We start from the raw sequence: 13,498 nt of genomic DNA on the forward strand, positions 1-13,498 counted from the left end.
TGGAGCAGCAGGGCGGGGTGAATAGTGAAGCTAACAGGCTAATGAGAGCACCGTGCTCAGGAAGAATACAAGCGGCAGTCTGGCACCTCAGATAAAAACGCTCGGTGGCATTCATGGCCGCCAGCAGTCCTCCTCAACAGGAACACCTTCTTTGTCCACGCACACCAAAGGCCAATTTAATAAGCACTGGATGTATTGTTTATGTGTGTATCTTTTGTTTTTGGGTGTGCAATGGAGGCAAGGAAGGACATGATTTGTTTACTTGATAAATATTCTTGAAGTTCAGATCAGCATTGTTCACGACATCACCAACAAAATATGTTTTAAATGTTGAGGTTGAAATGGTTGGAATATAATGCTGGATTAAGTTTACCTGAGTTTAGTCATACAAACGAAAGCAGATTATTTTCTTACAGCAGGGAGTCTGCTGGCTAAGTTGAGTTTATGACTTTATTTAAATGACTTTACTTCAGTTTATTACTTTAGTTTAATACTTTACTTTAGTTCAGCCTATTACTTTACTTTAGTTTATTACTTTACTTTAGTTTATTACTTTACTTTAGTGTATTACTTTAGTTCAATGACTTTAGTTGAATACTTTAGTTTAATGAATTTAGTTTACTACTTTACTTTAGTTCATCTTATTACTTTACTTTAGTTTATTAGTTTACTTTAGTTCATTACTTCAGTTTACTACTTCAGTTTAGTTTAATGACTTTAGTTTATTACTTTACTTTAGTTTATTACTTTACTTTAGTTTATTACTTTAGATTATTTTCTTTTTTTTACTTTACTTTAGTTTATTAGTTTACTTTATTAGTTTATTACTTACTTTAGCTTATTACTTAACTTTAGTTTATGACTTTACTTTGGTTTATTACTTAACTTTAGTTTATTACTTTACTTTAGTTTATTAGTTTACTTCATAACTTTAGTTCAGTTTACTACTTTAGTTTGGTTTATTAGTTTAGTTTATAACTTTAGTTTACTTTACTACTTTAGTTTAGTTTATTAATTTAGTTCATGTCTTTAATTTATAGTGTATGACTTTAGTTTAGTTCATTAGTTTAGTTTAGTACTTTATTTTAGTTTACTACTTTAGTTTGTGACTTTAGTTTACAGCTTTAGTTTAGTTTTATTTTATGACTTTAGTTTTGTTGCATATGTTTTAGCTTTGAGGGAAAGTTGAGGGGAAATTGTGTTTAGTTAAATTTCATAGTAACAATTTTAACTTTGGGTTAGAGAGTGGTAGTTCTTTAGTTTGGTTTAGTTAAATTTCTTAATTTAATAATTCATTTAAACTGAATTTTGCTTAGTTTCTTCATAAGGAATTTCTAAGGGTTTATAAACTATAATTGTGCTTATAGTAGGCTTATGATTTTGATCAACATTTAGTTTACTTCAGCTTCAGTCTGATGTTGTTTGGTGATGACAGATTTGAGTTTCTTAAAGTGGTCATTTTGTTTTGTTCAGTCTCCATTCAGCTGAATGAAATAATTATTCAAATTTAAACACGAGGGATGAAGAAAGTTGAACACAGTTATTCCATTTCATTCCTACATAGTTGTTTTATTGGCTCATAAAGCAAGTTAATGTCTCTTTAGTTTAGTTCAATCTAGTTCAGTTTGCATTAGATACATTTAATTTAGTTTAGCTTGATTTAGTTTAGTTTAGTTGAATTCAGTTTAGTTGTTTTGTTTTTAATTCAGTTTAGTTTAGTTCAGTTTAATTTACTTTAGTTTTAGGTGTGGAAATTCAGGCTTGAATAACTGGGTTAAATTAATTTTGTTTGGTTTCTTTTACATTATAGTTTAGTTTTAATTAGAGCAGTTTCCGTTGATACCTCACATATATTCATCTATTTAAGCTAGTGTAATAACACATTCATTCATGCTTTCAGGTTTTGTTTAGTTTCAAAGCACACAATCTGTTGTATAAAGTTCTATTAAAAGCTCAAAGGGGCTAAACTAATCTTGAGTTGAGTTGGTTTTAGTTTAATACCACACCTTTAACATGTATAGATATACTCTCTATTCAACTCTCTTGAAGAAAAAACAATGTTATCATTAAATGTGTGGAAAATCAAATAAAGTATAGAGGAAAGGCTTCATCCCCCTCCCCCCAGTACATGTGAGATGGGGTAATGGGAGCAAGCAATGGGAGAGCTTATTATCTGGCAGACCATCTGCTATTGGGAGGGAGGAAGTGTCTGTCCGTCCCAGACACAGACACTCTGAATAGGCCTGCAGTCACAGGGAAAACCTTCCTCCAACTTACATCTGCTATATTTGGACATCAGTGAACAGGGAGGGGCTTGAAACCTCCATAGACACCCATCTCATGTGGAAATGTTCTTCATGTGAGAAGAGATTTGAACATCTTTATACATTAAGTGTTGGGTAGATTTGGTTAAACGGAGAGAATAAATAATAACAAAACTAATAACTAAACGTACTGAGGAGGTATTACTCTTCAGGTCACTCAGTGACTGAAGGGTTATAATGTCCCAGAGGGTCTTGGAGTGAGTTCACAGTTTTACGGAGTTTCTTTCTTCTTTGCAATAGTTTGTCAAAAATCCCAAATGATAGGCTGTTCTTGTCATGGTTCCGTTGAAGTCTGTTTCTGTACATCGTGCTCACATTGAATATACATTTCATTGTATGAGGTGCTGGTTTGTGTTTATGCTTTAAATCAGATTGCTGGGGGCTTAGTGTGAGAAGTTGCCGGGCGCAGCAGATGCTCTTTGTTGCTGTTTCGCTATTGTTGTTGAAAGCTGAGCCCGGGAGGCCGGGATTGGCTCCCGCTACCGGTAGCCGGCGCTCATAGCGCCGTCCCATTGGCTCTCGGAGAGTGTCAGTCTGCCGCTCGTCCCGCCCAGCGGCTCCGCCCTCACCGGCCGGGAAGTTGAACTAAAGTTTGAGCAACTTTGTCCGGCAGAAGTAAACTTTCACTGCGGGGCTGAAGCAGACGGAGGACCGCAGACATGAAGCTGTGTCGCACCTTTCTAGGTTCGTATTTCTCTCTTCTTCCAACTTCTCACGTCACGTGACGTAACGCTCACGCCGCGCTGCGGCTCGTGCGTCTCCGTTAAGGCTGATTTAGACCGACGTCTGTTGCAGTGGCGGCGCGCGCTCTGGCAGGTGTTTATATGCATATATTTATATACAAGTAGACACAAGCAGCACGCGGGCTCAGTCCTCTTGAGGCCGTGTGCAGGACTCGGCTGCTCTGCTCGTATTTGAAATCAAACCGTTAAAAGTAGATGGAGCAGTAACTCTGAACTCTTCACACATATCTGAGGAAACTTCTGCCCGGCTTATACGTGCAACTAAAGTTGGACCCCCGTGGTAAGAAGTGGCCAGACAAAGGACAGTTGGTCCCCTAGGGGCCGTGTGGCCCCGGTACCGTGGGGACAATGCCAAGCTGCGGGCTTATTAAAAACTTTTTGTTGTGTTAGTCTGTCGGCTTGTTCCATCTGTCGAGGGACTGGAGGGGCCTCCCGGTCCCAACCTCAGCGCCCAGTCAGCTGCTGCCGCATGTAATATTTATACCGCTGCACAATGAGCAGCAGTCTGGAGCTCTCGTGCCATCTGCATCTGCACTCACACTTTGTTACAATAGAAGGAAAAGTTTTCCCAGATGACGTCTGAGACGTAAGTTATAGGAAGAGAAAAGTTAAGTTGAGTTTATTTCACTTTAGTTTAGTTTCATTTGGTACAGACTACAGTGGTCAAATTAAATGATTTCCCTATTTTCAGTTTAGTTTCGTAACCAACGTGTATTTAAATGAGGTTGTTTTAGTATGGCTTCTATTAGTTTAGTTAAGTCCGTGGTAACTTGCTCACAAAGGGAGCAGATCGTGTGGTTTGAAGATGACAAGAAAAGACCAACTGACTGACTTTTAACCTTCAGAATACGACTTTAATCAATACATTAGTCCATTTAATTCAGTTTAGTTTTATTTAGTTTCGTATTGACAATTCAGGCTTGTACAAGTAAATGATTTGTGTATTTCCATCCAGTAAGTAGCAAACAGTAATTCAAGCTTTCAATAAGGACGAGTGACTTTACTTTAAATTGCATTTCCTATCCTTTTTTTTTTATTTTTTAAGGCGAACGACTTTAAGTAATACTCAGATACTCCGAGTACTCGGATAAGTGTGGATATAGATAAGTACATGGAATAGATTAACTTTCAAAAAAGTTGAGACAAAAGCCTTTGTTACCTCAACAATAGCTCATGTGAAGCATTGTGCGGCCCGGGAGCTGACGGGGAGCTGTCCGCAGTTCTGAACCCGGCCCGCTCGGCCCTGTGGAGCTGTCCGCAGTCCTGACATCTCCCGCACTCATTTTAATGTGTATTACAGATATCTTCTCTATAATATTCATAAATATGTTTCCTGGAGACCTCTCCTCCACGGTCCCTTCTGCTGGATCCGGCCCCGGGTTTCTCATATTTTTCTCCCTTTTGTTTATTCGATTGTTGATGCTGTTGTTGAGTGAATCCTCTCTCTCCGCGCTCACAGTCTGAAATCAGACTGATGCGGCGTGCACGGCCGGTGATTGATTTCAGCTCCAATGCATAACAATGGGATTGCACAAAAAGAGCCTGCTGCAAAGAGATAAGAATTTAATAGAATTTCTGAAAGCTGAAGGTTGGGCTTTTTGAATATTCCCCGCGTGCGCGGCGTGGAGACAGCAGATAAAGGATGGCATTTGTGGGGACTATTCTCAAATGGCTTGTAATGAATGGTTGTCATTCCCACTAATGGTTTCAAAACAGCAACGCAGAGCCGCGGTGTGAGCAACATTTGGGAGTGACTCCAAGTTGCACTATTAAGACTGACTGTTGTTTGGAGCTGCGCTGACAGTTGGCATTACTCTCAATGAGCCTTAAAGAAAGCATCGACACATCTGTTCCTGACAGTGATCACTCTTCTCCAAACTCCTGCAGGCGTCAAGACAATTTCTCTGCGGCGGATTATTTCTCCGCGATAATCCAAATTGATAACGCACTTCCATCCCCTTACCTCCCCGGAACATAAATACATTTTTCGTAAAGCTCTCATGCTTTTGAAGTCGTTAGAGTCGGAGGAACGATCTGATGCTGCCGGGGCGCCGCGCGCAGAACTCTGCACGCAGCGATACATCAGCTCCCATCCGAGGACGGAACACAGCCCTCAATGAGTTATTGGACGGGACCGTTTTACAGGATGTGTGTGTGTGTGTGTGTGTGTGTGTGTGTGTGTGTGTGTGTGTGTGTGTGTGTGTGTGTGTGTGTGTGTGTGTGTGTGTGTGTGTGTGTGTGTGTGTTGGGGGGTACAGTGGCTATAACCTCTGGGATGGAAACATCAAGAACTCCAGGAAGTGTATAAAACACCAACTCATTGTGGTGTGTGATAGAGTTGGCCCAGGACACACACTGCTACACACTGATACACACTAACACACACTGATACACACTAATACACACTGACACACACTACTGCACACTACTGCACACTGATACACACTGCTATACACTGATAAACACTACTACACACTACTACACACTGATACACACTACTACACACTGATACACACTGATACACAATAACTACACGTTGACTACACACTGAAACACACTGATACACACTACCACACACTACTACACACTGATACACACTACTACACACTGATAAAAACGGATACACACTACTACACACTGATACACACTACTACACACTACTACACACTGATACACTCTACTACACAGTGATACACACTGATACACAATAACTACACACTGAAACACACTGATACACACTACAACACACTGCTACACTTTGCTACACACTGATACACATTGCTACACACTGATGCACGCTGATACACAATGATACACACTGACTACACACTGATACACACTGACCAACGACGTCTGTCTAAAGTCTCTTTTCAGTGTCAGGTTCAGAAGATGTATGTAAGAGAGAGAGAGAGAGAGAGAGAGAGAGAGAGAGAGAGAGAGAGAGAGAGAGAGAGAGAGAGAGAGAGAGAGAGAGAGAGAGAGATTGTACATCTCCATTGTGAGTGGAGGTGTGTAGTTGTGTCGTCGTGTAGTTGTGTAGTAAGGGGGACCTCAAGCCCTGCCCATCTGATGCTGGAGCTTTTACTACAGCTTCCGTGATGTCATGGCAAAGGGCGGAGGGAGGAGAGGGGGTGGGGGTGGAGGGGCACAATGGCTCGTGAGGGAAAGCTAAGTCAATATTACGTGTTTTCTCGCTGACAAAGGCAAATGAAGCCATGTTTTTGCTTACAAACAAGTAACATCTCACCGCCGCGACCCGGAGCCGAGCAGCGGGCTGAGAGCCGCGCGCCGCGGGGGGACCAGACGTGTGTAACGGGATAGATCATCCTTTTTTAAGACCTTTACTCGGGATATCTTTTTAGCAAACTCCTTGACAGCGACACCGCAACTCTCAAAACACCGCGAGGACGCCGCGCCGCAGCCAGAGGAAATATTGTTGAATACAGGTAATCACATGTTTATGTTTTGAGGCTTTATGGTTATGAATCTCGACATCTAAAGGCTTTTCTTTGCGTAACTTTGATATTCCTCCTCACATAGTATGCTATAGCAGCGCCGGCTGCGGGATTTCTGTGGGCTTGGTGTTTATATATTTTTAAATTTGACAACATATGAATTTAAACTTCCTCGCAGCTGCTGTAGACCAACAAAGTGTGTATTCGATTCATTTATTTTCTTTTTTAAACCGCGTCATTGATGATAGAACTGCAGAAATAAAGATGTTGTTTTCCCTCACATGTCCTTAGATTGATGCCTCATGATACCAAGACTTATGAGTGTTATTGTTGTTGTTATTACAATTATTATAAGTGGGAATAAAGCAGGCATGGCGCGTGGTGCGTGTTTCAGTCACTTCTCTGCCGGTCACTTCCTCTCTCGTGTGTCTGATGCTCTGAACTGAGTCACACCTGGAGTGTGTTCTCTCTCTCCGTCCTCTAGTTTCACCTTCTCCATCTCCAGGAAACACAAGCGGTCCGCGCGCGGCCGCCGCGTGTTCCGCGCGAGCCCGTCCCTCTTTCTGCTTATAACGTGGACGTCTGTCCGGCTCCAAACTGTGTTATTATTCCGATATTACAGTGGGCGTTGTGTGTGTGTGTGTGTGTGTGTGTGTGTGTGTGTGTGTGTGTGTGTGTGTGTGTGTGTGTGTGTGTGCGTGTGTGTGTGTGGATGCACGCACGGACAGATGGAAGGATGGAAGGATGGAGAGAGTGTGTGTTTAAGAGGGAGGGGTTTGCCATTTGATCCTCTGCAGCAAAAGCAGAGTCGCTCTTCTCATGTCAGCCGCCTTTATGCTGGAAATAAAACTAAAGTGGTCAGAAGCGCGAGAGAGGAGCAGCGGGCTCGGGCTGCACATTTTGCCGGATTTTTGAAAAGCTCATCTCGCCCCCCCCCCCCCCCCCCACACACACACACACCTCCCATCCTCCCTCTCCCCTTCCCTCCCTCCCTCCCCCCGCTTTGCTTAGATGGCCACGTAATGTGCTGTGTGCGCCTCGCGGTCTGTCAGAGCACCTGCGTCCTAAGATGGAGGAAGGAGATGAGGGAAGAGGAAACACGGTGTTATGTCACGCTCCGTCCGGTGCTGAGGCTCCTGCTCACCAGACTAACTTCAGATGAGAGAGCGTCTTTCAGGAGCTTCCAGTTACTTCACTGGCACCATCTTTAGCATCTTTTTAAGGACTGTGTCTGGGATGATCTTTCAATCTGGAATGATCTTTGGCTTTTATAATTATGAAGTTTTACTGACTTTACTTGCTTTTGGAATAAAGACAGACCTCTGTGGGGACTTTTTCAAAGTCTGCAGTTGTGTTTAAAGTGTACATTATTTCAGCACAAAATAAATAAATGTCCTCAGAGGGCTTTATAGTCTGCAGACATACAACCTCCTCAGTCCCAGGGCCTCACATGGGATCAGGAACCTCTACCAAAAAACACTTAACTGAAAAAGGAAGAAACCTAGAGAGCAACAGAGGAGGAACTCGAACTCATCTCACTGCAGCCGGGCTTCAGGATGAACACGCAGCTCAGGTGTCCTGATAACTCACCGCTTGTATTCTTCTGTTTACTTTTCCTGACAAAGTGTAGCTAGTTTCAGAGGATTACAGAGGCAGGTTGTCGGTGCCGTATGACAGCAGGCCCGATATGAAGTCTTTCTTTATCTCTGTGGTGAGGACAGCAGGTGCTGAGGGAGGAGAGCAGTAAACATGTTGAGGAGCAGCTGGGGCCAAACTGCACCCTCCTCATTCAAAGCCATCAGGAATCTAAGCAATACAAGCAAAGGTCAGGGTTGGCAGGCTTTCAATGAAGAGGAGGCATTTCAAATGAAAGCCTGGAAATAATGAATTTCATGCCAAGAGAAATAAATAAATATTCTTTTAAAAAAAAAAACTGAATTAATTAAAAAAGAAGCCGAATGCGCAGAGATTCTCCGATAGAAAGTGCTGCCTTCAGCGAGGCCCCTCCAGGTGCAGGTCCTGGTTATTCTCTGATGCTGATGTCAGGCTGGCCCTCCGGTTACCATGGCGATGCCTTCCCTTCCACACCCCGTCCCATAACTGATGAACCACCTCACCTGAGAGCCCTCGCTCTGCTCTGTACTTCACTTTGGTTTGGACCGAAGGATTTATCTGAACGGCATCTTTCTGGTTATACATCACAAAACAATTAATATCTGCCAGATAATCTGCTCAGTGTTTCTCATCTCGGACACAAAGGAAAGCAGCAAGTAATACCGGAGCGTCCCTCCTTACAACTTTTGATTTCTCTGTCTCCAGACCGGCTCGCTGTAATCACACTAAGTTGCCTCTAAATCCTGCTTAACAGGACCAGGGTGTCCAGCTGGCCCGGCCTGCACAGACTAACCCTGTTACAGTTCACCCTGGTATTTAATGGAACTATGGATTTAGGCCTCTTTGCTCCATTGTCCCTGTACAGTAAGCCGCCTGCTATAATGGAATTATCAAGCCTGAACTTTGTTTTCTGTAGAAGGTTTTTGTGTGTCTATTCATAGACAATGAGTTGATTTATTAAAGGGGTTTGTGCCAAAATCAGGAAAGAATTTCTTAACTTTGCCTCATTGAAAAAAAATGATCATAACACAGAATCCTGGTAGCTAATAATTCATCCATTCATTACCTCTGATTAACCAGAGCTCCCGGTGAACGGATAATTGTCTCTCACTCATTTCCACTGCCGAATAACGAGCTGCGGGTCTTTGAGGTGGGAATGAGCCGAATGTGATCAAAGAATAAGAGCTCACGTATCCTGAGCAGACGAGGCAAATTAGTGTTTGTGTTGTTTTCATCTGCGAGGGATCCAGGTGTTCGGCTTTTCACACTAAACAACAGAGGAAAGATGGGAGGACTATTCAGACTCCGTATCTGACTCTGTGAACTTCGGGGGTCTCAGGTTCAGACGGTCCAGAAGACTTTGCTCTGTGCAGAGCGGTCAGGACGAGACAAGTGAGAGGAGGCCCGAGGGCCTCGAGTACAGAGACGCTCTATGCTCGCCATTTAGGGAGGGCTCACTCTGCCTCCTGGCCTCAAAACCAACAATACAGGACGGATGCTCACTTGACTCTGAGAGGACGGGGAGGGGGGAGGTGAGGAGAGGGAGAGAGAGAGAGAGAGAGAGAGAGAGAGAGAGAGAGAGAGAGAGAGAGAGAGATGCAGACGAACAATACTGCTGTTGTAATCACTTTTTTCCTGAGGGTGGAGTGAAAGTTGATAAACAAGCATTTTGCAAAGAGCGCAGCTCTGCCGAGGTCTGCACTTAACGGGGAAAGTAGGGATGGGCGAGGAGGGGGGCGGGGCGGGGGGGGGGGGAAGAGGGGGGAAAGGCGAGCTTGACGGAGGGGGCTGCACTGCGTGGGACCCCTCGTAGGGACGTGCAGCCTTTTGTTGTCTCAGTCCGCTCCTCTGCAGCTGTGGGTCAGCCGCAGGACAGCACAGAGCTGAAGGCAGAGCAAGAGGTGGAGATGGGACACATCTCAGTCAATGCCATCATTTTAAATCTGAAACTGTCCTCCAGGTTTTAAATTAGAATACTTTGAATTACTACTGTAGTCATCATGATTTGTGTCATGATGACTCTTCCACTATATTGCTGCTTTGGTTCAGTGGATTCAGCCCACACTCTCCTCTTCCACACATCCATAAACGCACCACTCTGCTGCCGACTGAGACACACAATCCGTATAAAGGGTGTGTGTATATGGAAAATAATCAGATTTCCCTGTACCAGCTCACAGCTGAAGCGTCTTACAGCTACATAGTTGAAAAGTTCAGCCTTGGGCATTCATAGACAAATAATCTGCACTCTCCCTGAACTTGGAGCTGAGGGGATTGGACCAGCTGGACCGGTAGCGGGTCTCTGCTCGGTATTGAACGCCTCCGACAGAACCAGAGAGGCAGAATGGAAGAAGGGATCTGAAAATAGATTTAGTGTGTTTTTCTGGACGGTCAGGAATACCGAGTGAAGAGCTATTACCTTGATGAAAAAAAAGGGCAGAGAGGGGGAGAAAAAAGAGAAGGCTTGATTTATGTATGATTCATTATTTACTGACCATTCTTCACCTCCTCTCATCTCACGTCGCCCATCCCCCTATTTGCTTATATATGCACCCTGAAAAGCTCGATAAAAATGCGCAAATTTGATTGATTCTAATAGCAGACTGACAGGGACCCCAGCTGGGGCACTTAGCCGGGCCTGTGTGTGTGTGTGTGTGTGTGTGTGTGTGTGTATATACACTCTGTTCCTTTAGTTAATAAAGGAGTGTCTGCAGCATGCTCCAGTGCCCCCCGACCTTCCCTCAAAGTAGCCCCCCCCCTCCCACACTCACATACCCCCGCTCCCTTTATCCTCACTGCTGTCCATTGGTGCTGATGCTGTTGATTTCATATGACAACTCTCTCTTTCTTTCTCCTCTTCTGTCTTTTCCTCCCTCCCTGTTGGTTCTGGCTGTAGAAAATGAGTTCCGGGGCGAGCTGGTGAACCAGCGGTGGACACGAGGCGAGAGGACCAGCAGCCGCTGCCAGGCCTCCCAGAGACTGCAGAGCCGTCGACCAATCATGGTGAGTGACAAGGCCCGCACCCCCCAACACCCCCCATCCAACCTGATTCTGCTTCCTGGGCATTTCCCCAATCTCCTAACTCAGCGGGGAAAGTCTAAAAGGGTGGAGGCGGAGAGGGGGTGGGGGTGGAGAAAGGAGGCAGACTGTGTGTGTTGGGAGGGGGAGGGGGGATTGATGGCCCCCGCTGGACAGAAAAACATGAATCAAACAACACATCACATCTCCCCCTCGGCCCCGCCCATCCTCTGCCTCAGCCCCGCTCAGCTTAGTTCAGTTTAGTAAAGCTCAGCGTGGCCCAGCTCAGCGCTTTCCCGCTGCTGAGTTCACTACACAGGATTTATTTTTTTTTGTATTGAAACACAACAAAAAGTCAAACTCTTGAGCTGCTCATACTTTTTTTGGTTCATGATATTCCTCCTTATCAGCAGAGTAGAAACTCTCTTTCTTCTAATACTTCTGCATTTCAAGGTTAGGTCTCCATTCTGTAAACATCTGGTCCTCTTTCTCTCCCTCCGCTCCACAACTGAGAGCCTGATACCTGACAAAGAGATGGAGGGATGAGGGGAGATGGAAATAGAGAGGAGCAGGGGGTGGGGTTGTTCCCCCATGGGCCCAGTAAAAGTAGTGATGGCTCGGGTTCATCTGAAGAGATGACTTTTATTGATCTGGTTTGATTTCTTCAGCTCAGGGAGCGAGAGAGAGAGTGAGAGAGAGATGGAGAAAGAGAGAGAGAGAGAGATGAAGAGAGAGAGAGGCATGGTGTAACACTGCTTCATGTGCAAGGGCCCTGTGCGTTGGGCCCTTGTGCTCGGCCTCTCAGCTCCTCCTGGTCTCGGTCTCGTGGGAAGCTGAGGAATGAAACGGACTTCCAGATGAAAAGACGCGTCGTCTTAAACGCTGAATCACATCGGGATGACTCACACCGTGAATGGCAAACCTCTGACAGCGAGCGTACTCACATCTGACCCATGATGCACCGCACGCGCTCAGTGTTTCTGCATATGGAGAGAAGCCCAGCCCCTCCCCCCTTCCCACCGCTCCGCTCTGCTGTGCGTGAATTATTAAAGTGAAACTGGAAGGCTCGCCGCGTGGCCATCCAACATGGAGGCGGCGCGGCGCGGGAACTCTAATTGGCAGCTGCTGTCCGCAGGTAATGTTCGGAGATGTCAGTCTTCGCTCCGCGCTCTGTCTCCGCCCACCTTAGCCCCTCCCTCCTCATCCTCAGTCTTGTAAACCTGAAGATGAATAAAGGAGTCATTTATGTGCAGCGGGGGACGCAGGGTGACCTTCTCTCTGGAGTCGCTGCCCCCAGCCACACATCTACATGCAGCTGTCAGAAAGCAGAGCGCACAAAGAAGAACATCACGGATAATGTACAACACAGCCTGTAGGGACGAGCCACGTCTTCCTCCTCCTCCTCTTCCTCTACTGCTGCAGCTCCACACCACATTTCACACTAGTTAAACCCCAACACATGCGGACACGGACACACACACACACACACACACACACACACACACACACACACACACACACACACACACACACACACACACTCATAGAGACACACACAGACACACACACATAGAGAGACACACACACACGTGTGGACACACGGACACATACACAGACACACACATACACACACACACACACACACACACACAAAGACACGCATGGACACACACACAGACACACACACAAACAAACATACACACACAGAGAAACACAGATACACACACACGGACACAGACACACATACGCACACACACACATACGCACACACACACACACACACGCACACACACACACACACACACACACTCGGACATCCTCTTCCTCTCCGTTTCAGTTCTCGATGTCTAAGACCCAGACACACACACTGACAGTGTGAGGCCCAGACACACACACAGACAGTGTGAGGCCCAGACACACACACACACACACACACACGCACACACATAGTGTGTGAGGCCCAGACACACACACACACACGCACACACACATTGGCAGACAACTCTTCACACACGCACAAACACACGTGCAGACACGTACACACACACACACACACACACGGACACACACGTGCACACACACACACACGTACACACGTACACACACACACACACACATGCACACACGTACACACGCACACACACACACACATGCACACACGTACACACACACGTACACACACACGTACACACACACACACACACACACACACACACACACACACACGGTGCTCCAGCAGCAGTCTGATTAAAGACAACACAGTGAAGACAAGTTGGAACATATTTAAAAGCCTTTCAAGAGGAATGAAAAGCAGGTGAATGCCACCTGGATGCATCTCCACTCG

At 45.3% G+C, this 13,498-nt stretch overlaps 1 protein-coding gene across 1 annotated transcript in view; it reads left to right on the forward strand.

Annotated features, from left to right (window-relative positions):
* The first annotated feature begins 6,165 nt into the window (after positions 1-6,165).
* Positions 6,166-13,498, forward strand: part of LOC137800656 (myelin transcription factor 1-like) — a 39,055-nt gene continuing 31,722 nt past the window's right edge. The window contains exons 1-3 of the mRNA XM_068597937.1: positions 6,166-6,224; positions 6,389-6,513; positions 11,033-11,139. Coding sequence (XP_068454038.1) covers positions 6,166-6,224; positions 6,389-6,513; positions 11,033-11,139 — 291 coding nt within the window. The remainder of the gene's footprint in view (positions 6,225-6,388; positions 6,514-11,032; positions 11,140-13,498) is intronic.

The sequence above is a fragment of the Clinocottus analis genome, unplaced genomic scaffold (genome assembly GCF_023055335.1).
Source record: "Clinocottus analis isolate CAN_PGR_092001 unplaced genomic scaffold, fCliAna1.0.p SCAF_4, whole genome shotgun sequence".
NCBI classification, from domain to species: domain Eukaryota; kingdom Metazoa; phylum Chordata; class Actinopteri; order Perciformes; family Cottidae; genus Clinocottus; species Clinocottus analis.